We start from the raw sequence: 26,515 nt of genomic DNA on the forward strand, positions 1-26,515 counted from the left end.
TCTGTTTGGAAGTTTCTATTTTTTTTCTTTAACATTTACTGATAACTTCGCTGTACAAATATATACACTACAATATCCACAGCTTTGGAAAAACAAGTCTATATTGACTGTAGTATTAATTTCAGACTTGAAACATCTTTCAGCATTTTTAACAGGCTATGAATGGATCCATGTATGTTTCTGTTTTATTTATTCACAATAGACAGGTAACAGTGTTCATTGGTTTGTACTGTACAGTATTCGTATAACTTCATTCAACAAGTTAGATGGATATGAAGTGAAATCAATGATAATTTCTAACCTTGAAACTATAATTTAAAAGACTGAAAATACATTTCATGCAATATTTTAAAAACTGAAAAATACAATTTCAGTGATAGTGTGAGAATTTTACCAAAACCTTATGTTTCTGTCCTAATGATCAATTTTATAACCATAAGGTGCATTTTCTACAGTTTCCCCTTTTGAAACAAGTAGGTTAGAAACTCAGGAGTGTTGAAACTGCAAATATTATTTTTCAAAACTTATTTTTCAGATTTATACCACATTTTATGCATCAAAACCTTATTTGAATTGCAAATCCTAGTTTTAATGTTACAAATTCTGTCATTGATTTCACTTTATAAATGAACAAGTAATGATGTTAAAGGGTAACTTTGTTTACCTTCTGTATTTCCCCCAAAAGGCAGGTATGGTTGCTCTGTAGCCTGTGCTGATTTTGCTATCTCTGCCTCCGTTGTAGAAATCCAGGGAAACAAGAACTTGCATTAAACGGCAGTCACTGGGGAAATCATGTCAGGCTCAGAGTGCGCAGAACAAATATTTCACTCAAATCATTTTTCATGGTTTTCTCAGAAGATTTCTGAAGAACAGCAAATACAAGACAGTGGACTGAGGAAGCTATTACAACTAAGCGCATAGGAATATACATCTGGGTCAACTTGCTGACTGACTAGTGCCCCCCTCCTTACTCAATGTGTGAAAAGCTATGGTGGTCTGGAGCAAATCCCAGCTGACATTAGGTGGGAGTCATGGTACACACTGGAAAGACAAACATTCACAACTACAGGCAATTTAGAGTCACCAATTAACCTAACCTGAGCCTGAACAACTTTGGACTGTGGTATCTGGAGAAAACCTATGCAAACTCCACACAGAAAGGGCCCAGGTTTATAAGGGATTAAAACCTAGAATCATCTTTCTGTGAGGTGACAGTGCTAACCACTGCACCATCATGCTGCCAGTGTGTAAAACAAAACTGAAATCATTCACTCTGACCTCAACATTCCTGCCCCATTGAATGCTACTTAACACATCTCATTTCCCTGAACCTCTACAATGGAAATACAGATAGCAAAACTAGCACTAGGTATAATACAGCAGGTTAATAAACGTGTTATCCTTGAGGTTAGTGATTTCCTTGTTAAGCTGTGGGCTTACCAGCTCCGTATATTTAAAGATGATCAACACTGATGAATTTTCTCACCAATCTGAAACTAAAGTTGTTAAAGTCCAGTTTCCATGACTCAGCTTCTAGATTGTTTCATCTACTATATATTTCTGACAAGATTTAGTTTTCTTATATCTGTGACATACGGCACAACTACACAAAATCTACATACAGTACAAGTGTCCTGCATTATCTGAGGCTTGTTTAGTGTAGAAGAAAATTAAGGCAAAATAGCATCTGAATACACTGAGAGTGGCCTGTATGCTGCAGAGTAACAGGATCAAGGCACTGCTGTGTAGAAGGTCCTGGACTGATGGTTCAGGTTTTCTTTTCGTCTGAGGTATAAAATTGAAAAAAAACAATTTTGTATTAATTTTAAGTTAAACTTAAGTACAAAATGATCAGGGGTAATAAAAGGAGACTTCTTTTGTCAAATTGCACATGTATATAAAGCAGTTCTGTTACATTTGTATAGTACCAGTTTATTTACAACAAGTAAAGACAACGTTTCTTACCTTTCACTGGTGGTGCAGGTAATCGCCTCCGAAGTTGCCTTGATGAGTTCAGGGTGGCAGGCTGTGAAGAGCAAACTTTTCTTTACTGCTGTGTGAGGATGTACACATTCTGAAAGCTGGGCACTGTTACAATACTGACAACTATGTAATAATGCACACAGATACTGTACCATAACTGGAATGGTCCTGGTCTTAGTGAAACGTGAGTGTGTGTCCACATTGAGGCCTGCACTTTTCAAAGCAGCAATTCTCGCAGAGATGTCACAGATCTAGAGAAGAAATAGGTAATAAAGTACATTCGCCTTGTGTTGTAGCTGTTGTGGGCTTGTTAGTCTGTTTGCAGTGCATCTGTAAGAATAATGACTATCCTATTTTTAAACAACAAAATACTATATAACCCCAAATTTCATCAATTTTTAAAATTAGCTCCCAAATCTGAGAGAAGTTGGAGGTCACCAAGAAGAACAGTTCACAAATCAGGCTAATCCTGTTCAGTCAATACATCAAACTTTAGTGGTTATATTTTGATGGTGGCAAGTAAATAAAGAGCTGACTCCTAATCAAGTCAAAACAATCCAGGAACACCTGACATCATGCACAGGTCTTCACTGCTGTGATAGGAAAGAAATCAATTTGCAGGCCTTAAGCATATCTCAGCCATCTCAGAGTTACTGCTCCTCTGATAGCATAAGGTGAAGCTGGTTTCAGGGCCATTGTCTATTATACTATTATCAGTGTGATCACCAGAGCACATATCACATGTTGAGACAGTACTCAAACCTTATCTACCTACAGGATCTGTGTGTGCAGGAGTTTGAGTTGGGGATTAAGCCAGTGTTCCAGTTAGTGCAGCTGTTTCACACACACAGTCTTTTGTTTCATCTTTTTATCAACACCACCTTTTTCTTCCATCACAAGCGTCACACAGCTCACAGCTTAAAGTGTTGAGGTGTAATAACAAGCAGATTTGGCTCTCCTACTGTGCCATATTCAGCTGTAAAGAATGGGTGTTCAGCCCACCTGTATTTCAGACTGTTGGACTTTAGCAGAAGCTGACGCCACCTGCTCCTCCAGGAAGGACAGCTCCATATCTGACGTGGAGCTGCAGATTCCCCGTGCACACTCCTCCAGGTCGCTCAACTCTGCCTCCAGACTGTACACTGAACCAGCCGCCATGTACACCTGCAGCACATCCAGAACAAAGCAAGCTTCACTAGAAAAATCACCTATTGTGAGGCTTTATCTGAATCAGTACCATGCTAGGTTACATTCAGCACACACTGACATTTATTAGCATTTTATAATATTTCAAAGATGCTTCAACACACAGTAGAATAGATACTCTTTACTTGAGTCTGTTTCATAAACCACAGTGACAATTCTTCAAAATAAAACTCAACTCAAAAGTAGTTGCAGAATCTAGTATACTGAAATATGCGAGAAATAAAATGTGATAATAAAAAAAGATAAATAAAACTGAAACTTACATTCTCCTCCAGTCTGGAGAACTGTTCATCCAGCTTTTTAGGGTCACTGTTGGGGGGCAGTGTTGTGGTGGAGAGCTGAGCTTTGTCTCCCCCCTCCACTCCCTGCAGCAGCTCCTCGGTGGCGTTCAGCACCTTCAGCACCTCAGTGGTGATGCTGCGCAGAGAAACCGCTGAATATCTCTACAATGCACACACAAAGGAGTCACTGATATATTTGTAAAACTCACTATTTTGCAGTATCATAGGAAGTACATTTAATCTGATTTCTCAACACTCCATTCCTAATAAAATATTTAAAAACATTTACAGAAAAATGCAGTGAATCACATGATTGGCCAATAAGTGTTAGACTGATTTAAGCAGCAGTGATAGATAAGTTGCATGAAAAAACTCAAGGAGGAGTTAACTCTCACCTGCTCCAACACAGTAGATATAAACACTATTGTTTTGTAAAGCTCCATGTCACTGCCCTGCAGTGCACAGAGGAGAGACGGGACAGACAGAGCAGCAGCAGTTGGTTATTGAGTTAATTGCAGTGCAATGATCTGGTGGTGTTTAACAGAAAGATCTTGTCAATGTTAAATAGACTGACTGAAGTTAGAATTACCGGGTAACGAGCTGCAGTGCTTACGTTTTGAATCTCCTCTGGTGACAGTAGCTCCTCCTGACGAGACGATGTGCTGCTCCGACCCAAATCGTCTGCATTTCTTTTGGCTTCGTCAGGTTTTTTATCTGTTTCTTTACCTTTACACTCTCCCTCTGCAGTAACTCCCAATGTCTCCATCGCTTTTCTTCCATCCTCTCGCTCTTCGTCATCCGTTTCTATTCTTCTACACATCTGTTCGGCCTCATTCGTCCCAAGTGTCTCTCTGACAGTTAAAAGGTTTTCTTTTGTTAAATTTGATAAATGTGAACGTGTATCTCTTTCTCCCTGCTCATTTTCATTTTTGCTTGTAGCAGTTTCACCTTCCTTTTTTCTGGAAATATCTCTTTCTGTTTCCTCAGTTACAGTTTCTCCCGGGTTTTCTTTGACTGCTGGCTTTGGCCTGGTGTCACCTTGACTTTGAAACTCTTTTGCACTTCCTGTCTCCTCTGATGTATCTATATTTCGGACATCAACAGCCTTTTCCCCGAATCCACTTTCTGCACACACTTTAATCTCTCTCCTTGTCTGTCCGTCCTCTAGCTCTCTACTAGTTCTCTCATTTTCTGCAACTCCATCCTTTATAGTTTCTACCTGCACATCCTGCAAAGTCATCATCAACATGCTGCTGATTATTCTGTCAAACTCTTCTTCGTTGCTGTCTGCTGCCGCTTCCCACTTCCCCCGACTCTCTGAACTAAACCTTTGTTCTCCTTGTCTCACTCCTTCATTTATATCCAGCCACTTTGCCGCTGGCTCATTTTCTAGTTTCAGTCTTGTCTCATTAGAGGCTACTATCTCCTTAGTCCTTTCCTCAAGTTTTCTCAACTTCCCTTCTTCCATCCCTTTTGCTTTGCTTTTTGACTTATCGTCACACACATGCTCTTCTGCTGCTGTTCTTTCATCCTCAGTCACTGCTGTCCTTTCTGGTTCTTCTACCTCTGTTTTGTCTTCTTGGCCATCTTTTATAATCTGACTGTCCAAAATAATTTCCGCTTTTTCATCACTGTTCTCATTCGTTGTTTCCTCCGGTTCATCCCTCAAATTGAACATTTTAACATCCAAATCTCCCAGTGACTCTCTGTCCACATCAACGATGCCCTTGATTGCTCCTTCAGTTATTTCTTCTGGCTCTCTCTCTCCAGCTCTGTCCAGCTCATCTTCAGTGGACGAAAACTGAGAGGCGCTGACTAGACTGGCCAAATCGCGCAGCTGAGCGATCTGTACCGCTGTTTCTGCCTGTAAGTTCCACAGCGTTGCCTCATCTATCACTTCCTCCCCCTCTGCACCTCTCCCTGCTTTATCCAACTCATCCTCTGTGGATGAAAACTGGGTGGCGTTGACTTGCTTAGCTAATCTGCAAACTTTCACCGCCAGCCCCTCATTCTCGTCATCCTTCGCTTCTCTCCTCTCATTAACGGCCGCTCTGTCCAGCTCCTCCTCTGTGGATGAAAACTGTGTAGCTCTGACTTGTTCCAGCTGACAGAGCTTATAAGTGAGTCCTTCTGTCTTCTCCTCCTGCTCTTTATTGTCCTCCATATCTTCATCCTTGTCTCCCTCCCATTCTCCTTCACTCTGGCCAACTTTGTCCAACTCATCATCAGTGGAGGAGAGGTATGTGAGCGTTGACTGAGCGACAAGACTGTATAACCTACATTTCATATCTTCATCATCTACATCTCCTAAACCTCTCTCTTCCTCCTCCTGATCCTCTGCTCTTGCTTTGTCTATCTCCTTCAGCCTTTCATCTCTGTCCTCACTTCCTCGGCTCCTTTCCACCCTTTGTCCATCATATCCAGCAAGTTCTTCTTGTGGATCGATGGAGTCCGAAACTCGGCCTGTTAACGCTTGTAATTTTAATGCCAGCTCCTCTTCCATCTGATTGGCTCCATGTCCAATGATGTCATTCTCGAGGTCAAAAGATTCAGGTGTCGTGGCTCCAGAGGTCAGGTCGTCAGAAGTATGTTGGGACTGGTTGTCTTTTTTGGCCAAATCCTGTGATTACAAGAAATAACAGCAGTGAGAACACTTTTCACATTTATGTAAAACCTTTTTTTATTGAATTATTTTCTGCTGTTTCATCTAACCCGGTTGTAGTTTGATGAGATTTTTGTCTTACCGACACACAAGAAGCAGCCGGTCGTTCTTTCTTACTCCTCCTTTTCTTCCACATTCTCCGGACTTTCCCCACCTCCGGCTCAGTAGCCACACTGCTCTGCTGCTCCTCTCCTGCTCCTTCTGCGTTAAAGTTCACATCGATGATACTGGTCCTGCGGGATGATGGTCGCCTGATCTCTGCAGGAAAATTCCTCTTAAACACAGCAATCAGAGGTTTATTAGACTTCCAGTTCCCCTCAGAGTCTGAATACACATGGTCTCTGCTGCCTCGGCGCCCCATCAGTGGCAGTGGGATCCTGCTTTGAGGGTCCTGTGGGGTGAAGTTGGAGTCTGTCATCTTCCTGTGGATCTCCAGGAGGACTGAGCCCCAGGAGCTGTCAGGCTCAGGCTTGGTTTCGTTGTCAGAATCCATGCCCTCGTATGCGGACACCACTCCCGACTCCCTCTCCAAGGCACTGTAGACCAGGCTCTTCCTTTTGGTCAACAGACTGGGACGAGACAGCTGGGAGCTCTGCAGGGCAATCCAGTTCCCGTCTGGGCTCTTCAGCACTGATGACACCCCTCCACATGCAAGCACGGACAAACACAGTCAAATATTCAGATCCAGTGTTTTTTATAGCTGGATCACTGAATCAAATTGTAATGTTGACTTGTGGAGCATTTTAAAATTTTCAAAATCAAAGCAAATATAAACAAGAGTCAAAACAAGTCAAAGCAAAGAGCAACAAGACCATACCAGCGTTATCCAACCGGTCAACACTCTTCCAGGTTGACGCGGTCGACCCACAGCCTTCCTTCTTGAATGTCTGAGAAGAATCTTCTTTCAGACCCAGAGGTTCATTGTCCAACAGTGAGGATGCAGAGTGTGACCTCTGAGTAGAGATAAGATTCATTAAAAATACTAAAAACAGAAGAAAGGAATGAGAGCTATGCCAACTGTTTGACTTTATCTACAGCCCTTCTGTGGGAAAACTGGATGTCAATAAAATCAAATCAAGTTTCAGGTTTTTTATCTGTTTCTTTACCTTTACACTCTCCCTCTGCAGTAACTCCCAATGTCACAGAATCAACAGTTTAACCAGAATGTTGCTGTTTGTCACCCCCCACCCCCCACAACCCCCACTGGATTTATATTCCAGCAAACACACTCAGATAAACAACTCCATCCTAAGACTGTAACTGTGGTGTGTTGTTATTATTTTGTTTTTTACCCAGAGTCCCGATTGCTGTTTGTGGGAGCTGCAGGCTTGATCGCAGGCGGAGTGTGGATGATGGTGATGGTCAGTGTCATGTCTGAGGTCCCAGTCCTGGTCATACTCTGCCCTCATCTCAGCCAAAGTCTTCCTTCTACTAATGATCTTACACACACAGAGACAGGATTAGGACTGTGTGAACGTGTGTAACTAAGCAAAGTGTGTCTGCAGCTCATCATGTTTTCCTACTTTTTGTACAATAATTTTGGCCAGTTCCTCAATGAGCTCTCCTCTGTGCTCCCGCAGATACAGTGCCTCATTCTGCTTCTCCTGGTAAACAAATAAACACACACAGAAGAAAGCCATTCAGAACCACACACACTATAAGCTGATTATTCCTCTAAATATACATCCTTGCTGTACTCAGTCCAAATGCTTTGGGATACTTTATCAGATTAGTGAGAAGTAAATCTTCCCCAAAATACAGTAGTGTTTTATAAAGCAGCTGCAGGACCACAGATGTACTGTGGGATTCAGCATAGAGCAGTTATAAACTCTGATTATTTAAGTTGCGACTCTTTATAGATGTTGGTCATTTCATTGTAGTTGTGCAGCTTCAGAATTGTTGCTGTAAACAACACGTCTGCACCTGGTGGTGCTGTAGGTTGTGGAATTACAGGGAACTACAGCTTCATGAATTTAAATGAATTCTTTGTTATTTTATATTTAAGAAGAATCATTTTAAATTGTAAGATATTATAGTTATTGCTATTATAGCTGTTAAAAAGAACTACTTCAGGCTCTTTATTGCCAATTATTTGTGTTATTTTGCCTTCATGGTGACCTAACAATGACCCTGACATCGTCTTATATTGTAGCATTAAACTGCCATTTGGATTTCAGGGTAATCCTTATGTTTCCCATAATCTGACTCAGAGAGAAAAGGCAAAGAAGTCCGATTAAGGAGGAGCTTGATGGAAATAAAAACAGTCTGCTATTTACAGACCAATAAACAGTATTACATTGCTACATCTACAGTACAGTGCTGTTTCAAAGAATCCACCTTTCACACATCGTGCAAATTAAAGGTCAGAAGGCATTTAAACATTTGAACCCATAAGTGACTGGCTTTTACAACACAGAGGGCAAGGCAGTGCATACAGATTGGAAAATAACAATAGACTATTGATAAGACTTAAGCATCATCAATAACCTGACTGGCAGCATCAAACTCAGCCTTGGAAATGGCCTCGTCTATGGCCTCTTCTGCCACCCGCAAGGCCACTGTGAGGGTCTCTGCCATGCTGTGCTCTGAAAACAAAGAAACAATAACTGGTTTTATTGTTATTGAACAATGTTATTCAACAAGAGGAAGTAACTCCAGCTTTTTCAGTTTTTTTTCAGTTTTTTTTTTTTCAGGCCCTGTGTAACTAATTTGTCAGCATCATTCATGTTACAGGACCATGACTGTTCACACTCATTTCGTCAGGGCAGTGAACTGTGAGAGTGGACTGATCTAATGAAAGCCTCGAATGGTGACTCCAAAAGGATTCGGATTTATTACCTCAATCTTGAGGTCCTGTCTTTTTACATGAGAAGGATTCTGTTATGTGTCCTGTCAGACCTTTAACATTAAGAGACAGTAGCTTAGCCCATTAACATGTTTTATTTGTACAAAAAACTAAATGGAAACAACCTTGAAGGTTAAACACCTAATATTTAGAGTGATCTAGTAGCAGAAATATAGTATTCATAAAAATGTTGGCATTAATGCGCAATAACCGGAAAATACCTACCGTTGCATTTTCTTAATCTTAGAATGAGCCTTTTAAAACTGCACTAGGAGCAGGTCTCCTTCCACAGAGGCAGCCATGTTGCACCACCATGTTTCTACAGTAGCCCAGAACGGACAAACCAAACACTGAATCTAGACTTTGTTTTAAAAGTGATGGCCATTGTACCCTCCTTTGCACCAGGATTTGGGGGATCGGGAGTTTGAAGATTAAATTCTGCAATGTCACCACTAGATGCTGCACTGCACCTCTAAGGCAATCCAGTAAAGCAGACTGGTTTCCTTTGGATAAAGCCATGCATGTGGTTTTTATGGTAAGGTGGGCTGACTATCACTATTTACTGTACAGATTTGAAAGTGAACACTGATCAATCCAGTTGATAAATAGCTACTGTATAGAAATGTCATTTTTCCACGGCATCTTGTGTAAATCAAATATTTTAGTTGACATGGAAATAAAACCATATTAATGCAGCACATGTCCAGGGATGACTAGAAAAAAATCCTTAACAAAATCAGGTGTACAGTAAAAAGAAACAGTGAAATCATAAAATACATCTGCACCTTCAGTTTGTCTGTAGAAGGTTGAGTCGCTCCCACAGACACTGCCCTCATTGCAGATGCTCTCTTCATAGGCGCTGCCCTCTGCGCGCACACAGACACACACAGATTTGGACATGTACATGAAAAGACAGATACAGTATATTTACATAAAATTAACCCTGAAACTGGATCACTGTGACTTTTAAATCAGATGGAGGATTAAGCATAAAGGATTACTACAAAAACAGTATCTCTGCCATTTAATATGAGGATTGAGATTTCAAATACATGACTGGATGTTTGAGTTGGTGAATGAGCAGCAGAGAGTTCAGTCGTTTTGTAGTTTCTTCTTCCAACTCTGAGCCTTGAGCTCTTTTCACATCATGTAAATATTCATGCAACAATGCAGCCGTTTGTGGTTATGTAAGTGCATTAGTGCGGCCCCGTGTGTGGCATTACCAGGCGACCTGATCTGTGCACAGCAGGCGCTGATTCGGATGTAGAGTAGAGTACACGAGGTCACTTCCAATCATTTTAAGGGCCGGGGACTTTAACCAAATGATATGACCTGTAGATCATTTAAAAATGCACTCCACTTTCACTGATAAAGGAGATATATGGTAAATGAAGACAAACTGAAGACCTCTCTATTTCAGGGGCTGGAGGGTTGTCTTTTGTTTCTGTGACCACCTCACAGAGAGCGTGCAGACGTCTGCTGTAACAGCTAATGAGGACACATATGGCCCCAGCAGAGAGACATGAAAAACACTCATGAACAACAGTTTTGTCTACTACAGCAGCTAAAGGTCAGAGTTACCCTGAAGGCACCATGAAGCAGCAGCATGCATAAGCATATGTAAGTCACTGACTAATCACAAACACTGGCAGGTTAACTCAGGTAACAACCATGGCAGCTTAAGTAATATTTTGATACAATAAAACAATTGAGCCAAAAAAAAAATCCAAATATTACATATAATAACAGAAACAGGTCATAAAACATCCATTCACACATCTTTAAATATAGACAGCAATTTTACTGAGATTGTCAAGGGCATGATAAAAAGACCATGATACCACTGATAAGTGTAAATCTGGTGTCAGTGTGTCACAGTCGCCTTACTTGTTCAAACCATTATTCCCCCTCATCTCTATCTTGTCCAAGTCACTGGTTCCCAGCTGTTGTATCCAGTTAATGTCCACTCACAAGTTCTCATCACAGACTGCAGGAACCAGTGAGCTACGATCAAACCTCAATGAGCTCAATCACAGAAGCAATTAACATCATTGTCAGTGAACGGATGTGCATGTTATCTGAATGAGAAAAGTGTGTGTTAATGCAGATGTAAACGCCTTGTGCTTGGATCTCTTTGTCTTCCTGCAAATTATTGGGCAACCCCTCGTGCTTAACTGGTGATTCTTCCTCCGTCTCTCTGTTTTGATGTGGCTAATTAAGCCTCAATTTAAAAAACAAAGAAAAAATAATAAAATAGCAAAATGGCTTTTCAATAAACTGATTTTTGGCTTAGCAGCGTTATATATATTTCATTATATCATAAGTATTGTATGATTTTTACTGTGTGTGCGTTCTCAGGCACATTTGCTCTGGTCCTCAGGGTCACAGTCAGTGATTCCTTTGAGAAGGAGGCCTCTGAGCACTGTTAAGTCCTTGGGCTATGAGAGTCTCACTGCTGCATAAACCTCATGCATGATGATGCCTATACCAACAGCTTTGAGTTCCCAAATGTCAGCTCTATTAATTCTGATTCCAGTTGCAGCTTGTATTGTTCTTATGCAAAGTAACATTAGCAGGGCCTTCCATGAGTCAGACTATGCTGATTGGAGTTGGCAGCTGAATAAACAGTGGAATCAGTGCAGGTCGGTCATAAACAAATTAAAATGTAAAATACGACTGGTTCTAAGAGAGTGCATGTGAGGGGGAAATGAAAACACAGCTACCTAAATTTGGATGAGACACTAAACTGTGACACGTTGCCAAAAAACATCAGTCATTCTCCTATGACGGTCACAGCTCTGCATCATCTGCATCCAGGGACCTCTCCTCCACAAAACACAATTCTCTGAAATCCCTTTTCAGTTCAATTAGATCAGACACTGTGAACTAATGGCCTGGAGATGCATCTCTCTGCCTGTATCACTCTTCCCCTGACTAGACCTACTATAAATGTGGGAGCATATGCTGCTGGGCGAACGCTCTTAGTTATTCATAGCACTGGATAGTACTACGAATACATTTTCAGCATGGCTGGCTGCAGCAAAGCTCCTAGCCCAGGCTGTATGCGCCACATGCTTCATAATAATGAACTGTGTCGGACTGCTTAAAGAAACACACTAGTTCTAGAAGCACTGAAGGGAAAATGGCAAAAATAACCATCACTAGTTCCCAGAACCCATAGTGATGTTTTTAAAATCCAAATATAATTATTTTACTATCAGAGACTAAGAAAACATTCACATGTAAGAAGCTGAAATTAGTACATTTCTGCTATTTTCTGCTAAAACGTATTTAAGCTACAAATCAACATAGTAATTAAATTAGTTTCTATTTCATCACAAACACATTCAGAAAAGGAACACACTCCATTTACTTATCAATGAAAGGGCGAATAGTTTCAACTCTATTCCATTTATATATACACCTACCACATCTACCTACACACAGGTGCTTATATACTGTATAATAACAGAGCACAGACACCATCATTTCCCGTGCTGACTGATGATATGGAGGAAGCAAACAAACATGGATGTTCTCAGAGCGCGTCAGCAGCCAGAGTAATCTGATGAAGTTATGTGAGATGAAGGCCAAGTGAGAGCTTAATCCTGTTTCACCCTGCTCCAAACATCCTGTTCTCCAGTGCCTTGAGATATCAAACAGCAGAAATCTGACAAATACAGATTCAAAACATAATCAGAGCTGACGTATTCAGGGAGACACAATCAGTTCTTACTGATTACTTACTTACCCCTCCACCACAATAAGGTGGCGGTTCAAGGTGGTGACTCGGGCATCTGTGCATGGATGGATGGATGGATGGATGGGTTAATGAAAATATGTGTTAGCAGCAGCATCAATGAACACGGTGGTTTACCGGTTAGCTCTGAAAGTGCACTGTGCTCTGCCAGGTGTTTCCTGTAGAGAGTCTTCAACACCTTGGCACTGCCAAAACGCTTGAAGCGTTTCTTCACATTGGTGTAGAACCACTCTGATGATTGTGTCTTCAGCAACCTGACAGACAGATAAACCCGCAGTTTAATTTTCCCATATACTGAGCTACAGGTATATCTTGTGCGTTAAACTGCTATTGCTGTTATAAATATATTAATATTCTATTTATCTTATTATATATATATATACACACACACGCACACACACACACGCACTTGTATATATGGGTTTTGCAAAGGAAACAAGTTATCAGGAATTAGAAATAACATTTCAGACATGTACAAGACTACATATGGCTGACACTGACACATTAGGAGTCCAGGTCTGAGTATTTGTTTTATGTACTTCTATAATTGAAAGCAAACCCATCAGCGGCCGACCACTGCACTATCCTCTATCCTCTTCTTAAAGCTGCTCTAAGTAATGTGTGTGTGTGTGTTTGAATATTTGTGCATCGATTCAAACCACCTTACACTCAGACTGTATCTAACCATCAAAGAAACACTGACAACATTTTCAGAGTGCATTAAGTAGATGGGCCCACATCTTCACTCTGTGCTATAGGGCCGGACACTTACACAATGCAACATTATTCTAACAACTGTCTGATTTTTAGTTCTGTATACAGCACATACTGAGCTCAGAGAGAGATATTAGGGGTAGCAAGTGGGAATGAGTCTGCAGTTCAGCTGCTTCTCTGTGACTTTACGAAATGATGAGTGAGAGCCAGAAAACCCTGAGCTATTTGATTTGCATAAAGATGATGTATCGAAAAGCAAACGGCATCTGAAAATCTATTACTTACACAAGTAACTTCTGAATCACAGATAGTTTTACTAATGCATGATCACGCACCATGTTACAATGTGGTAAAAGATAAACTAAAAGACTGTATACTCAATTTTATGTTTTTCACTTAAGAAAAAGTTAATTGAATGTTTAGAAGTGACAGCTGCGGGAGAGCACAAAGATATTCATGTCAGCGTGTTTAATGAGTTACCATCTGTTCACTGTGTCAGGGAGTTTCAGTGTGACAGGAGCAGAGCGAGTGTGTGTAGAGTAGGTGTGATAAGTGGAGGTGGAGGTGACAGAGGAAGTCTCCATGTGTCACCCAGCCTCAGGTTCCTCCAACAATCACCACAGTCGCCTCAAACAGACTGAACAGGCAGTTTGGATGTAAGAAAACGTCTTTATAGAATCTAATATTGTCTGATAAGAGTTGAAGTTTTTTGAACGTTATTAAGGTTCTCAAAGTGCATGTCAAACCAGACAATGTCCTTCCACCAAACAAGAATGTTGATTTTGAATGATTCTGCAAAACCCTTATGTTCTACAGCATTTTTTAATGTTCTATCATCTAGAGTCTTGTTCTTAGGACGATAATATCTATGCATGCTCACTAGAGCACAGTTAAAACAGTTCACTGATTCAGCACTGCACTTCTACAACTATTCCAGCTTCATGGTGGAGCAGGAGATGGATGCAGCAGATACAGTCTTTTATTCCACACACTACTGGTCCTTGTTTAAACATAGTGAGAACATTACCCACAATGAAGATCAGCCTCAAGCTGCTGGCTTCAGGCAGAGATGAGGAGTGGGCTGTAGGAGCCGGGTAGGCTCACTTCTCTCCAACTCCACACCCCCCAAGATTTACAAACTTAACTTTAAACTGATGCTGATCTATCACTTGAGGCCACTTGAGGATATTTAACAGATTTCACACAGCTCCCTGCTGTATTAATCCCTAAGACCTGTAAATAGACTTTAATGTGTAAAATCAGTGGAGTTCCCCTTTGAAATATTTGAAATATTGTGGATATGGTTTGAAAAAAATGACATTACTGCAGATCTGTGGATGAGATTTAAACTCCAGTCTCCTGATTGAAAGTTGGACTCACCCATTCACCCTTTAAGCCTTGCACCATTACTCTATCTGTATAAAAGGGCACAGTACTTTCTGCATTGGCACAGCACATTGGCATTAAACACAATGGGGCATAGAATCATCTAGTTTGGATTTTTAGAGACTCTGAAATGGGTGTGAAGGTGAATTTTTAATGTTAAGCTGCTCACAGTGTGTGTCATTGCCTTGTCCATCTGTTCATTATGAAGGCCTGGTATGTCCAGGGTGTACACCACCTACTTTCCCCTGAAAGAAATTCTCCCTTCGTGAAGGTGATAATGTAGAGTTCATTTCTAATAGTTTTAGGGAGGTCACCACATCACCACATATTTGGCAAATATTCCAACTGTCATTCCCGAGCAGTAAAATGTGACAATAATCTAAGTTTGATCTGACAGATTAATACATTATGAAACTGTGTGAAATACTGTATGGAAACGGCACAATCCATATTTTTAAATTCATTAGTCCATGTATTTTTGTTGCTTCACACTTTCCAACATAAAGAGCAAGTGAGTCACTTTCTGTGTTAGAATGAGTAAAGTATTCCAGCCAGTGGTCAACTTTATCCTGCACTAGATCTGAGTGACTATGTTGTGCGCATTAAGTGCTAAATCCATCTCTCCAGCAGCAGAACTTAATAACCTTAATAACCACTGACAGACTCTCATCCTTAAACTGAGCCTCCTTGTATGTGGAACACACAAACACACACACACACACGCACACACACACACACGCACACACACACAGCCACTACTAACACCACCACTAACCTTACCTGCTCTTCTGGCAGGCGGAGCAGAGCCAAGCTTTGTCCCGCTTGTTGTAGACCCGACAGGCCTTGCAGACGTTGTAGCGGCAGTCACGGCACTGGCGCTTGGGGTTGAGCAGGAAGGTGAAGGGCGAGCAGCAGCGGATGCAGCAGCGCTGGTTGAAGCAACTCTGCCGTGACAGCAGGCGGCAGCGACTGCCCTCCTCATCCAGCTCCTGCTTCAGTTCACTGTGAGGAGGAGGGGGAGGATTGAGAGCAGGAGAGATTGGATGGTTAGAGGGAGAAAGATAGTAAAACCAGGAATGTGTGTGTCTGTGTGTGTGTGTGTGTGTGTGTGAGTGTGTGTGTGTGTGTGTGTGTGTGTGTGTGTGTGTGTGTGTGTGTGTGTGCACTATAATCTGTTAAAAATAGAGAATATTTGTGACAGCCTGTAGGATGCATAGGATGAATTCAACTCTGGATAAATCAACAGCTATAGGTTTAGTGTGCCAAACCACAATGAGGACACACATTGCACACAAACACACAACCTGTCACATAAATCCTCTGTCTCCCTTTAATGAAAGTGGAGGTGAAATTAAAGTGGTTTCCCAAAGATGGTCATTTAATTTCATCAGGTTTTAAATATGACTAAAAGGTAAGTGAGGAGCAATATCTAATACATGTATCACTTAATGTACATTGTTTAATTCAAGGGAGCTAAATGGTTTTAGAGCATTATCAAGAAATTTATCATTTATGTCTGTCACATTTACGTGTAGTGATCCATGCTTAGTTTAAAAATAATGATTATATCTTTCATACAGCTATAAGTACAGCTATATTCATTAAAAGCAAGGTTTAAATGATAGTCTTACTGAGGTCGCCTGTTCGATGTCTGCGTTTCCACACTCTGGGGGCTCAGAGGGAGGAAACTGAATCTCCAGTGCGGTGTTGAGAGAGCAGCTTTGAATGTGAGGACCTCACAGCTCACAGAGGAGTATATGGATTTAAGAGTTCAGGTAAACAGGCTCGCCTAAACCTTTTAAAGCTTTAGAAACCAATAAAAGGACCTTAGAATCAAGTCTGAAGTCTACAGGGAGCCAGGGTACTCAGGGCAGAACTGGAATAACAAGGTCCCTCTAATCTGGAACTACAGTTGGTGAGTGAAGACCTAAAAGTGTTCGGCAAAAATTAACATAACCTGCTGCAAAAAACACCTGCCGTTAAAGATACAAAAAAACTGCGGGACGGCTGGAAAACAGAAACATTACATTCAAGATGAAAACAAGTTTTACATTTTAGTCTCTGTAGCAGACAGCAAAGGCAAAAGCACACATACTAAAACGTTGCAACTACAGTTGAGGTTCTGGTATTTGCAAAAATTTTAGAGCGAAATAAATCTAACCCTCAACAGAGATCTCACCTGCCTACATTTAAATGCACCTGTCAAATATTTGACATATACTTGCAGACACTTCTAGTTTGTCTGCATGTCCCTCATGTAGAATAAAAATGCTAATGAAAGGCACTAATCCATAGTCACATACAGATGCACATGAATAGTTACACACACTACATTCTAAACTAATGCAGACACGTTGTACTAAAAGACGACAGAATAACAAGTGACAGTAGAAAAACAAGATGGATCGAGGCAGAGAAAAAACACCAACGGAAACTACGGTGTAAGTAGCAGTAAAAGGAAAATGTAAAGGAAAAAGCCATTATTTTGGCATCAGGGCTGCAGAAGCATCAGCCATAACTGAATCATTTATGGGTGATTACTGCTGGAGACTGATGGAGTCTGACAACATGAGAGTAGAGTCATTGTGGAAATGAAAGTTGCCTTCATTTCAGTTTCACAATTGTGAAATTTCAAAATGTAAAACAAAAAGTAAAACTCATCAATCCTTTCTGACACCCTGCTTTTTTTTTTTTTTCACATGAGGAAAATCCACTTTCTGAAATGATTAAAGTAAACTGGTGTGTGCTTTATATACAGAATGACAGAGACTGAGAATAGAGTTGGAGAAGAAAATACTTCAATGTGGTTGAAATATCCATCTGATAACCACAGAAAATCTTAATGAATGAGAATATGACTTAATGATGCTGTGAGGGTTGATTGTTGTCATTATAAATGTGTATTATTAAACTAATGTCAGAAAGTCACAATTTCCTTAAATCTAAGCTGATGTCTCCAAAACAGTCTAAAAGCAGCTTGACAAGCTAGAATGTGAATTTGGGGATTTTTTGGGTTGAAAAATATATAAAATAACTCAAGGCACAATTTGTCAAAACTGTTGCAGATTAAATTTTAATTATTTATCAACTAATCCTTTACACACTATAGCATTAGAGGTCTTTTCTTTAACACTAGCTCAGCAATTCTTAGAGCACCAACCTTTAGGTCCCATTTTCTGTAACTCTCAAACTATAAAAATTTAACGGTGTCCCTCAAACACGGCTGCTCTCTCACTGCTGCAGCACTCTCAATCACTGAAGCTCAGTGGATGGTATAAATAACACTGAACCAGAACACACACACACACACACACACACACACACACACACACACACACTCAAGCAGACAGGGTCACAGGAGGATATTCACACACAAGATATAAAGTAACATGCAGAAATATACACACACATGGCAATATCCCATTAAGAATATGTGGAAAACACACACACGCCTAAACACAGTAGCTGTGACTCAGCAGGGCAAAACTGCAGCTAAAAAACAAACAGTGGACGATGCAGAAACACACAAAGCAGAAACAACTGCAATAGATCTCTCTCGCTCTCGTTTGCATGCTCAGTCACGAGGCATAGAGTACATGTTTAGCAGCTCACACTGCAAAGTTTCCAGAGTGCAGCTCTGTCCTCACACACCCTCGTGTAAAGGAGCTTTACAGCTTCAGGCATAAAGAGAACAAAGCGAGGCTCGAGCTGTGTCATCTGCAATAATCCTGGCAATAAGTCTGTTTCTTGGAGATAAGCTGTAGTGACGTCTGATAATGTGGACTCACATTTGTGTACATTTATATTTATTTATTTTTCTTGTGTTTGAACACTTGAATTGGAGTCGTCTTGTTTTTTTTTAGGATGTCTGCTGTCATATTGCTTAGTACACATAATGTGAAATACAGCAGCTGAGCTACTACTCGGCAGTAGAGGGCAGCGTGAGACTGTCTACTACAGTCTGCAGTTAGTGGTACATTAAACTAAAGAGTTGAACATTAGAACATATTAAGAATTGATGGTTAAGGAGCTGAGGGTAAGGTACATGTGCAATGAAAGCAGCTTTATTTAGATAGAGACTAGTTGCAAAAGTTTGGCCTCCTTTGCATTTTGTTTTTGTGTTCAGTTTCATTCAGTCTTACAAAAGCATTTATATGAAGAACGTGTGTGCAATCTTTCTCTGGGGCTGGCAAGAATCGAGCTTTATACCTCATCTTTTATAATCCTGCATTAAAGTAATCTAAAGCATTAAAGTGAGTGTGTGATGACATGAGTGATCTCATTGAAAGGTAGATAATGTGTGCTGGTTTGGTTGCTTAAAGCAAACTGAGCCAGTTTTCATCCACAAGCGTCAGCAACATTTGACATTTGACATTTGACATTCATCAAGAGATGAAACTGCGCAGGTAAAACTGGCATTAAAAACTTCCCACCAGACTGTCGCAGAGATCAAAACAGAATACAGGCCAAATCTCCACGTTAAGGCCTCCTGCAGTTGTAAATCTGGAGGAAATTTCAGCCATTAAGTTTATCTCTATCTTCCTTGCAAAGCAATTTCTTATCTCTTCACTGGGTTTGCTGATCACTGAAAACATTCAGTAAGGTACACAGAGGCGTAATGGTGTATGGGCGAACTCATTTGTAAATAAAACATAAAAGGCAGGTAAGAAAGCCACAGGAAAATGACATATACATGCTATTCTTGCCACTGAGTGATGACTTTTGTTCAACAAGCAAACTAATTTCCTACTATTGTGTAGCGCTCTCACTCTCTGCCCAACCTCAGGTTGATATGCACCAGGGACGTTCAAATCCACCCAATTAGCATATCTGTCTCTTTGTGTTTATGCTTGTTGTGTCTGGAAGGTGAAGGATTAAGTTCGAGGAAGCTGGTCTAAATGCAACAGGAAGGGGCTGTCACTTCCTCTCCTGTGTTTTGAACACAGATACCAGAGCAGAGAGGCAGGATGGGAAATCTCCACTGAAGACTAAAAATGCCTGGAATGCAAATAAAAGTAAACTTCCATTTTATTCTGTTCTTAATATTCTTAGTATTATTATTATCATTGCTTGTATTTTAATTGCCAGAATCTATAATGTTCAATGTGAGTTGTTTGAGTTAATCTAAATCTGTCTGGGTTAAGAGATGAACTTATGAAAATTAAAGCAGCCACAGTATAATCAAACATTTGTATCACACAGTTTATCAAATTACAATAACAAGGGTTTGCTCACATTGATGAACCTGCAGTGAACTGATTCAGCTGAATCTGAAGCTCAGCTTTATAAAATGTTTCAGCTCAATGTTTGGGTGTTGAGTTTCTGACCTCCTGACAGGGTGACGTGAACTCACCTGAGACGCTCCTCCTCCTTCTTGCGTAGCCTCATGTCCCTCTGCACCACCTGCAGCACATGCTCCGCCTCGCTGTCCGTTAGTCCCGACAGGTCCATCTTCCGACCCATCACTGGCGCAGCTCCGGCTGTCACTCAACCACTGTGACCAATCAGGCAACTTGTTGTTACCATCTAGAAAAGGAGACTACAGTATATTAGATCAGGAAAGACAATATATAATCAAACAAAGCCACACAGATTGACATTCCTGCATTGGAAAATTATCAGCAGACAGGTTTACAGTACAGAGTAAACAGCAGTACAAAGTATCTACAGTAAATACATTTACACAAGTACTGCACTTAACTATAATTCTGGGGCACTTTTAGGAGGTTTCTGTTTTAACCGACAGTTAAAAACTTAAACCAGCAATTTCCTTTTATAGATTTGGGTCCCTTACAAAACTGGTTGTAAACCCTGGTTGGAGGCTCCCAGGATTTATGAAAATCCTGAAGAATGAAAAATTGGAACCTTTTTCCTATAATCGCCCTCTAAGATTTATCTTGTGACCCTTTGAGGGGAGTTGACCCGTAGGATGGGAGTGCTAATCGTTAAAATTAGCTACCACAGTATCTCATCATATAAAATAATAGTACTAGTAGTAGAGTGAGAACATAATGTCTGTAATTATCACTTGTATGTGGGATATTTAACCACCCCTTGACTATTAAGAAAACATTTTATTACATGTGTCATGAGATTATTGATTTTATTACATCTAGTCACTGAGAATGGGTTACTGAAAGGGGCCAAGGGGCCCACAGGTTTAGGTGGTCCCTGAGGAGCCTCTGAATAAAGCACTGCTTACATTTCTTCTAGAAAATCTGTGAAAGGACTACAGAGATGTAAAATAAGAAACAATACATTTGACACTGTACAACAACTAAAAATAACAACTACAGAGAGACCAGACACACACAACACTCAGCTCAACATTAGAGCACAGAAATGTGTCCATGAGAACTTTAAACTCTTTTTTTTTTTGTCCTACAAGCAACTTACATAAGAAAATCAGGGGTATTAGGACTGAGCAGGATTTGGGTTTTCAGCATTAGCATTCCTGAGGAGGAAATCTCTTTCTCAGACATGATGTTCAAGCCAATTTTTCTATGATTGAAACCAACATAAAAGCAGTGACAATGTGGGTGTAGCTGGCCAGTGCACAATAGTGTTTATCTCAGTATCAACTATCACAACCATCTTGTAAGCTTTTCAGGGATGTTGCACACTCAACAACAAATGTTTTACTAATAAACACCACAATGATCAGTTTTCCTCATTTGACCACCCACATTATATGAAATAATTAAAGGAATATTCATAAGTCCTGTCCAGGCTGATGATGATAAACAATCATATTTTTAAACAGGCTTGTTTTATTTTAGATCCTGCTCTCAAAGTGTCACACAAATTAAAATGTAGAAAGACTCACCAGTCCCTGAGTGTGTGTCCTTCCCTGACCAGCCATAAAGGAGAAACACAATCCGTTTACTCCTCGTCTGAGTTATGTGTGAGCCTCTGCCAAAAGCTGCTAAAACCCAAAGTCACAAGGAGTCTTCGAGACGCTCTTTTAAAAACTCCTTCTTGGTGTGGAAGGTGCAAAGGTTTAACTGCTGCTGGGTGACGCCGGCTGGTCTTCAGGATATTAGCAGGATCCTGGTCTGTGCCCACTTCCACTGTTTCCCTGCTGGACACAATGAAGCAGGAGAAAGTCCCAAAAGTAACAATAACTTCAATACTATGAAACATTCAGGCTGGGACTCACAATTACTAAAGTTAGAGTATGTTTAACTGGCACACTGCAGAACTAAATGACCTGAGGATAACAGTAGAAAATAAGGGAGAGGGCTGTGGGCACAGGAAGCTACAGGCTGATGAGGAGCAGGTGTGCCGGTTGCAGGTAACCCAGGCGAGAAACCCACTGAGGACAACTAGTGGACAGGTAGAGAATAAGGTCGTCAGAAGTATATGCTCCTCAGAATACATGTAAAATAACCAAATCTAATGATTTCTGCAAAATGGCCCATTTCAAAGCAATATTTTTATTTAGATCACAATCACTGGTCAATTATGTGCAGGCATCAATTAAAAGTTGCAGCTGGTTTATTTTTGCTCCTTTGTAGCTTGATCTATGATAATAGATCATTTAGCTTTCATTCATAAAGAAAACCTAAGTACTCAGGTCACGTACCTAAGAAGTGAACTTGGGTAAATGTACTTTCCACCACTGACAGGCTCTGAAATGACAGGAGAGGAGTTTAAACATTTTCTGCTTGTCAGTGTCTTTTGTTGAATTAAATTTGGAATTACATAACATTGTTTAAATATACCACACATAATTTGCACAGGTTAAACGAAGTGAAAAAAACAAGATGACCATGAAACTGTTAAACTGTTTGCTTAATTTTACTGTGTAAAAATAAAGAAAAGTTAGGGCAACAGACAGTCCACAGTGATTTCAGACGCTTCATTTGATTTGCTCTTTTGACCCTGGATCTCTGGTGTGATGGTTGTTTGCATCATAAACACATAAAGAGAAGAAACTTAAAAAAACATATGCTTGTTACTGCACTCACAGGTCAGTAAGGCAAATCCAGCCTTGTGAGGAATCCTGGATTAAATGGAACTGGTGCCATGACACATTGTGTGATCCATTTAACACTAAATGTTCATTTTCCAGAATGATGTTTGCTTGTCCCTCACAGTCCCTGTTGTTTTTTTACATCAATCGGAGCAGAGGTTTGACTGGTCTCCAAAGAAAGATATCCGTCAGATTAAATCAGATTGAAATCATTTCTGTCTGTATACTTGTGCATGTATGTGCGTGTGGATGGGTCATTAAGCTGCTGCATACACCCTTTTAATTGCTTGTGTGTTTCCCAGCTGTTTGGAACATTTCAATTCATCAGCCATGGACAGACGTTTGCTCCTGGACCTGTTATCTCTGCAGGCGTTCCTGCTCCTCACAGCCTTCACTTTTAGTGATGCAGCCAGACCTTTGAGCCATAACCATCAACATTCTGCAGGGGTAAGAAAGGTTGAGAGATGATGACTTGATATTTGTTCTGTACAGATGTGGTGTTTATGGTACACTGCTCAATGAAGTGAAAACTATGAAGAATGGTACAAAAAGCTGGTTTTTCGATTTTCAGAGACCAGGATGGAACTGAAGTGGTGGTTTACAAACTTTTGGTAAGTCAAAACTCTTCACTCTGATTTTATTTCATTGTTGTCATAAAATAAAATAACCATCTCCCACAAAACCTCCATTTAGATAAGTCTTACTAAAGAAAATGAATGTCAGTCTTATATATTTTATTTTGCTCATCATTAAAAAAAAACCTGAACGGAGACAGACTCTATAAACTCATTCTTGCTTCTTTATAAAGGGGCCTATTGGAAAGAAAAGTGGAAGCGATGCTGAGTACATGGGCTGACTGCTCCACTCCACATTGCTCCTGAGTCAACAAAACAAAAACCAGCCACAGATGTTTCAAGAAACAAGGTGCACGTCAACAGACCAGACACAGCCGCCAACAACGGACCAGTCAACAGACTCTGCATCCATTTACTTCTACAGAGACACATTAATTTGTGTTTGCCTTTTCACTGAGATGTCTGTTTCTAAATGCTTAATCCTACATTAAACAAAGTAATGTTTTACTCTCTAGTGCTGCACAATGTGACCACAAGGTGGAGTCAGTCAGCCTTTTTTACAGCAACGATTCACTCTGTACTTCATGCAGAATAAAGCGGTTGAAGTGAAAATACTCAAGTATCCCATTTTCTTTGATCCTACATGCATTGTGAATTTTACAGCAAACAGCTAGCTGACAAACTTTATACAGAATGAGCTTCTTAATAACCAATAACATTAAACATCATAATTGAAATGTTTGCCTTTGAAAAGCAATAAGTGAATTATATTTTTTGTTTAATTCAGTTGTATTGAACTTTGGCTCTGTGCCATGTTATAGTTATATACACATTAGTGTTTCTGTTATGGCTTATCTTGGTTTGATGCCCCATAATTCCCCTGTGGATCAATAATATTTTTAGCTTTCACTCAAACATACTCAAAGCCAAACTATTTCTACTAATGTGGATATGTTGTTTTGCATCTGATTGCACACTCTTACTTCCCTCCTCTTTACCCACATGGAAGTGATTATAAGGCAGTGAGTATAAAAAGGCCTGTGTGTTTCGCAGCTGTGTCAGGCTCTGCAGCTCATCAGCCATGGACAGAATGCTGGTCCTGCTGTGTCTGCAGGTTTTGCTGCTCATCACAGCCTTCACTAACACTGATGCAGCCGCTCTGATGGCAGATGATGATCGGCAAAAGCAAACAAGTCAGGTAAGAAGATCTATGCAGACATTTCCCTGCATGGTGTCATGAGATAATTGATTCATGTTTCTACATGTAAAGATATGAGATGACTTTGATTGACAGATGATTTTGTTCTGTTTATATTTGCAGTTTGTGGACGATTTAAATCCTTAAATCCTTCGTTTAAGCAATAGTACCAATATCATTAATGTTTTTTTTATTTGCATTTGTTTTTATCAGTGTATTATTGTGTCTGTGGTTTAGTGGTATTTGATAGCTGCTTCTGTTTTTGTATATTGCAGCAAAGACCAAATGTACAAAAAAATCATCCCAGGTAAGAGCGAATATCTCATGTGAAGGTTAATACATATCTCCACTGAGTTAAAAGACTGACAGCATCACTATTATTACCAGCTGCAAACTGTAGTCATTTCAACTGAGCAGCAGGCATTTGAAAAGCATTGGAAAATAAAATCTTTGTGGTGTATTTGGGATGAAAATGAACACATTAGGACTCATGTATGTTTCTCATTTTTTCCACACAGATATCGACCAGGAGGCTTTTCTATTCTCATGAAAACATAATGCCAAATTAAACAGAGCTCACCTTATTTTGAGCTGTTGTGTAAGTAAACAAACACAATGCAAGTCCTGCAAAGAAGCTTCTTCCTGCTCTCTTCAATGATTCCTCTCCTTTGTATCTGCAGTGATCAGAGGAAGAAAGACAAAGATCAGAGACCTGACAACAAACATGCACTAATTTGATTTGCTTCAAGCGAGTTACTCTGTTTATTCTAAGAAAGTTTAGTTTTCTTTTCTATTTGGAACTAAAATAATTGTATGAAATTTGCATTGTGGCCAAAATGAATCTCTTCCCTGTGTTGTCATAGCCAAAATACAATTTGACATTATGTTTCATAACCAGTCTTTGCATATGACATGTTCTCTTATATAATCAACAGTTATAACTCAAGACCTTGTATCTATCTTCACTGCAGTCACACTGTACTGTGTTTGCATTGTTTCATAGATTACCTTGTGGTATTAAAGCTTCTACTTCCCTTTGAACATGTATTTCTACCCTGTATGTGAGTGCAGTTCTGCTCACATTGTCCCTGATTGTAAACAGTAAATGTATACAGTAAATATGTATATATCTCACAGTATGTCTTCTACTGCAAATTTTCTACACATTACATAAAAAAATGCTAAAGCAAGTAATTTGTAGTTCATCAGTCTATGCTATAAACAGCCTGGGATACAATAAACACCTGTGTACTTCTATGTACCCTTACTGGGCACCTTAGAGCAACCTTTATATCTGTAGACTGTCCACACAAACAGCCTTTCAGGACTTTTGGTTTGTGTTTCTGTATAACTATGTAACTATCTTTTCTTCAATAAAGTTGCTTTACTTATTATTAAAAAAAGTCAACTTTTGTCTTGACATTTGCCATTTTGGTGACATCAATAATCAATAATTATGAGCACAAAGTCTTTATATGCTACACTAGCATGCAATAGCTATCAACATCTACAATAAAGATTAATACTTCTTTTTAAACCCCTGACACTGGAAAAAAAAATCTACTTAGGCATGAAATACTACATATATTCAATTCCATTCATAGGGAAATGTATTTGTTTGCATTTATCTGATTCATACTGTACATATATTTGTTTTAAATTAAACTACCACACAGCAAATCTGGTCAACATTGCAACAACGTGGGACAAACAACAACAGCATTTAAAATGTTGTGGCGTAATCCATGAATTCATTTATTTCTACTAGTCTTTGCCCTGGAGCTCCATGACAGGTTGGTTCAGTCTCACACAACCTCAGTCTACTACTGGGATTCAAGCTGCCAAGGTCACTTATACTTTACACTTCTCTATGTTCTGATCTTAAAATCAAAGCAGACCCAATCTCTGAATTTACTACAACACAATAGTT

The 26,515-nt window shown here is 39.9% G+C and overlaps 1 protein-coding gene and 1 long non-coding RNA gene across 3 annotated transcripts; one reads left to right on the forward strand and one right to left on the reverse strand.

Moving 5' to 3' along the window:
* Positions 1-23: 23 nt before the first annotated feature.
* On the reverse strand, positions 24-21,885 carry myripa (myosin VIIA and Rab interacting protein a). 2 transcript variants are annotated; one of them, XM_026312983.1, is made up of 16 exons: positions 21,664-21,885; positions 20,191-20,363; positions 15,618-15,839; positions 12,855-12,991; positions 9,763-9,843; positions 8,620-8,717; positions 7,656-7,736; positions 7,425-7,571; positions 6,950-7,085; positions 6,215-6,774; positions 4,084-6,090; positions 3,453-3,632; positions 2,986-3,147; positions 2,136-2,234; positions 1,966-2,026; positions 24-1,785 (listed from the first exon to the last, which is right to left on the reverse strand). In XM_026312983.1, the coding sequence occupies exons 2-16, from the start codon at positions 20,298-20,300 to the stop codon at positions 1,769-1,771; spliced, it is 4,098 nt and encodes a 1,365-aa protein (XP_026168768.1). In that variant the 5' UTR covers positions 20,301-20,363; positions 21,664-21,885; the 3' UTR covers positions 24-1,768. The 2 variants fall into 2 exon arrangements, with proteins under 2 accessions (XP_026168768.1, XP_026168766.1); XM_026312981.1 differs by having other exon boundaries at positions 1,966-2,234.
* A 2,558-nt stretch (positions 21,886-24,443) lies between these two features.
* LOC113134659 (uncharacterized) lies at positions 24,444-25,757 on the forward strand. The gene is made up of 4 exons (XR_003296084.1): positions 24,444-24,585; positions 24,861-24,892; positions 25,104-25,183; positions 25,266-25,757. It is a non-coding gene; the product is annotated as an uncharacterized LOC113134659 (long non-coding RNA).
* The last annotated feature ends 758 nt before the right edge of the window (positions 25,758-26,515 follow it).

The sequence above is a fragment of the Mastacembelus armatus genome, chromosome 17, assembly GCF_900324485.2.
Source record: "Mastacembelus armatus chromosome 17, fMasArm1.2, whole genome shotgun sequence".
NCBI classification, from domain to species: Eukaryota; Metazoa; Chordata; class Actinopteri; order Synbranchiformes; family Mastacembelidae; genus Mastacembelus; species Mastacembelus armatus.

Bases quoted from the DNA above. Each gene is read 5' to 3' on its own strand.
- myripa (XM_026312981.1), bottom strand. From the start codon at position 20,300: ATGGGTCGGAAGATGGACCTGTCGGGACTAACGGACAGCGAGGCGGAG. The intron at 9,844-12,854 runs GTAAACCACCGT...GTGTGCGCGCAG, and splicing joins TGCACTTTCAGAGCTAACCG to AGGGCAGCGCCTATGAAGAG. The intron at 3,148-3,452 runs GTAAGTTTCAGT...GATGTGCTGCAG, and splicing joins TCTCCAGACTGGAGGAGAAT to GTGTACATGGCGGCTGGTTC.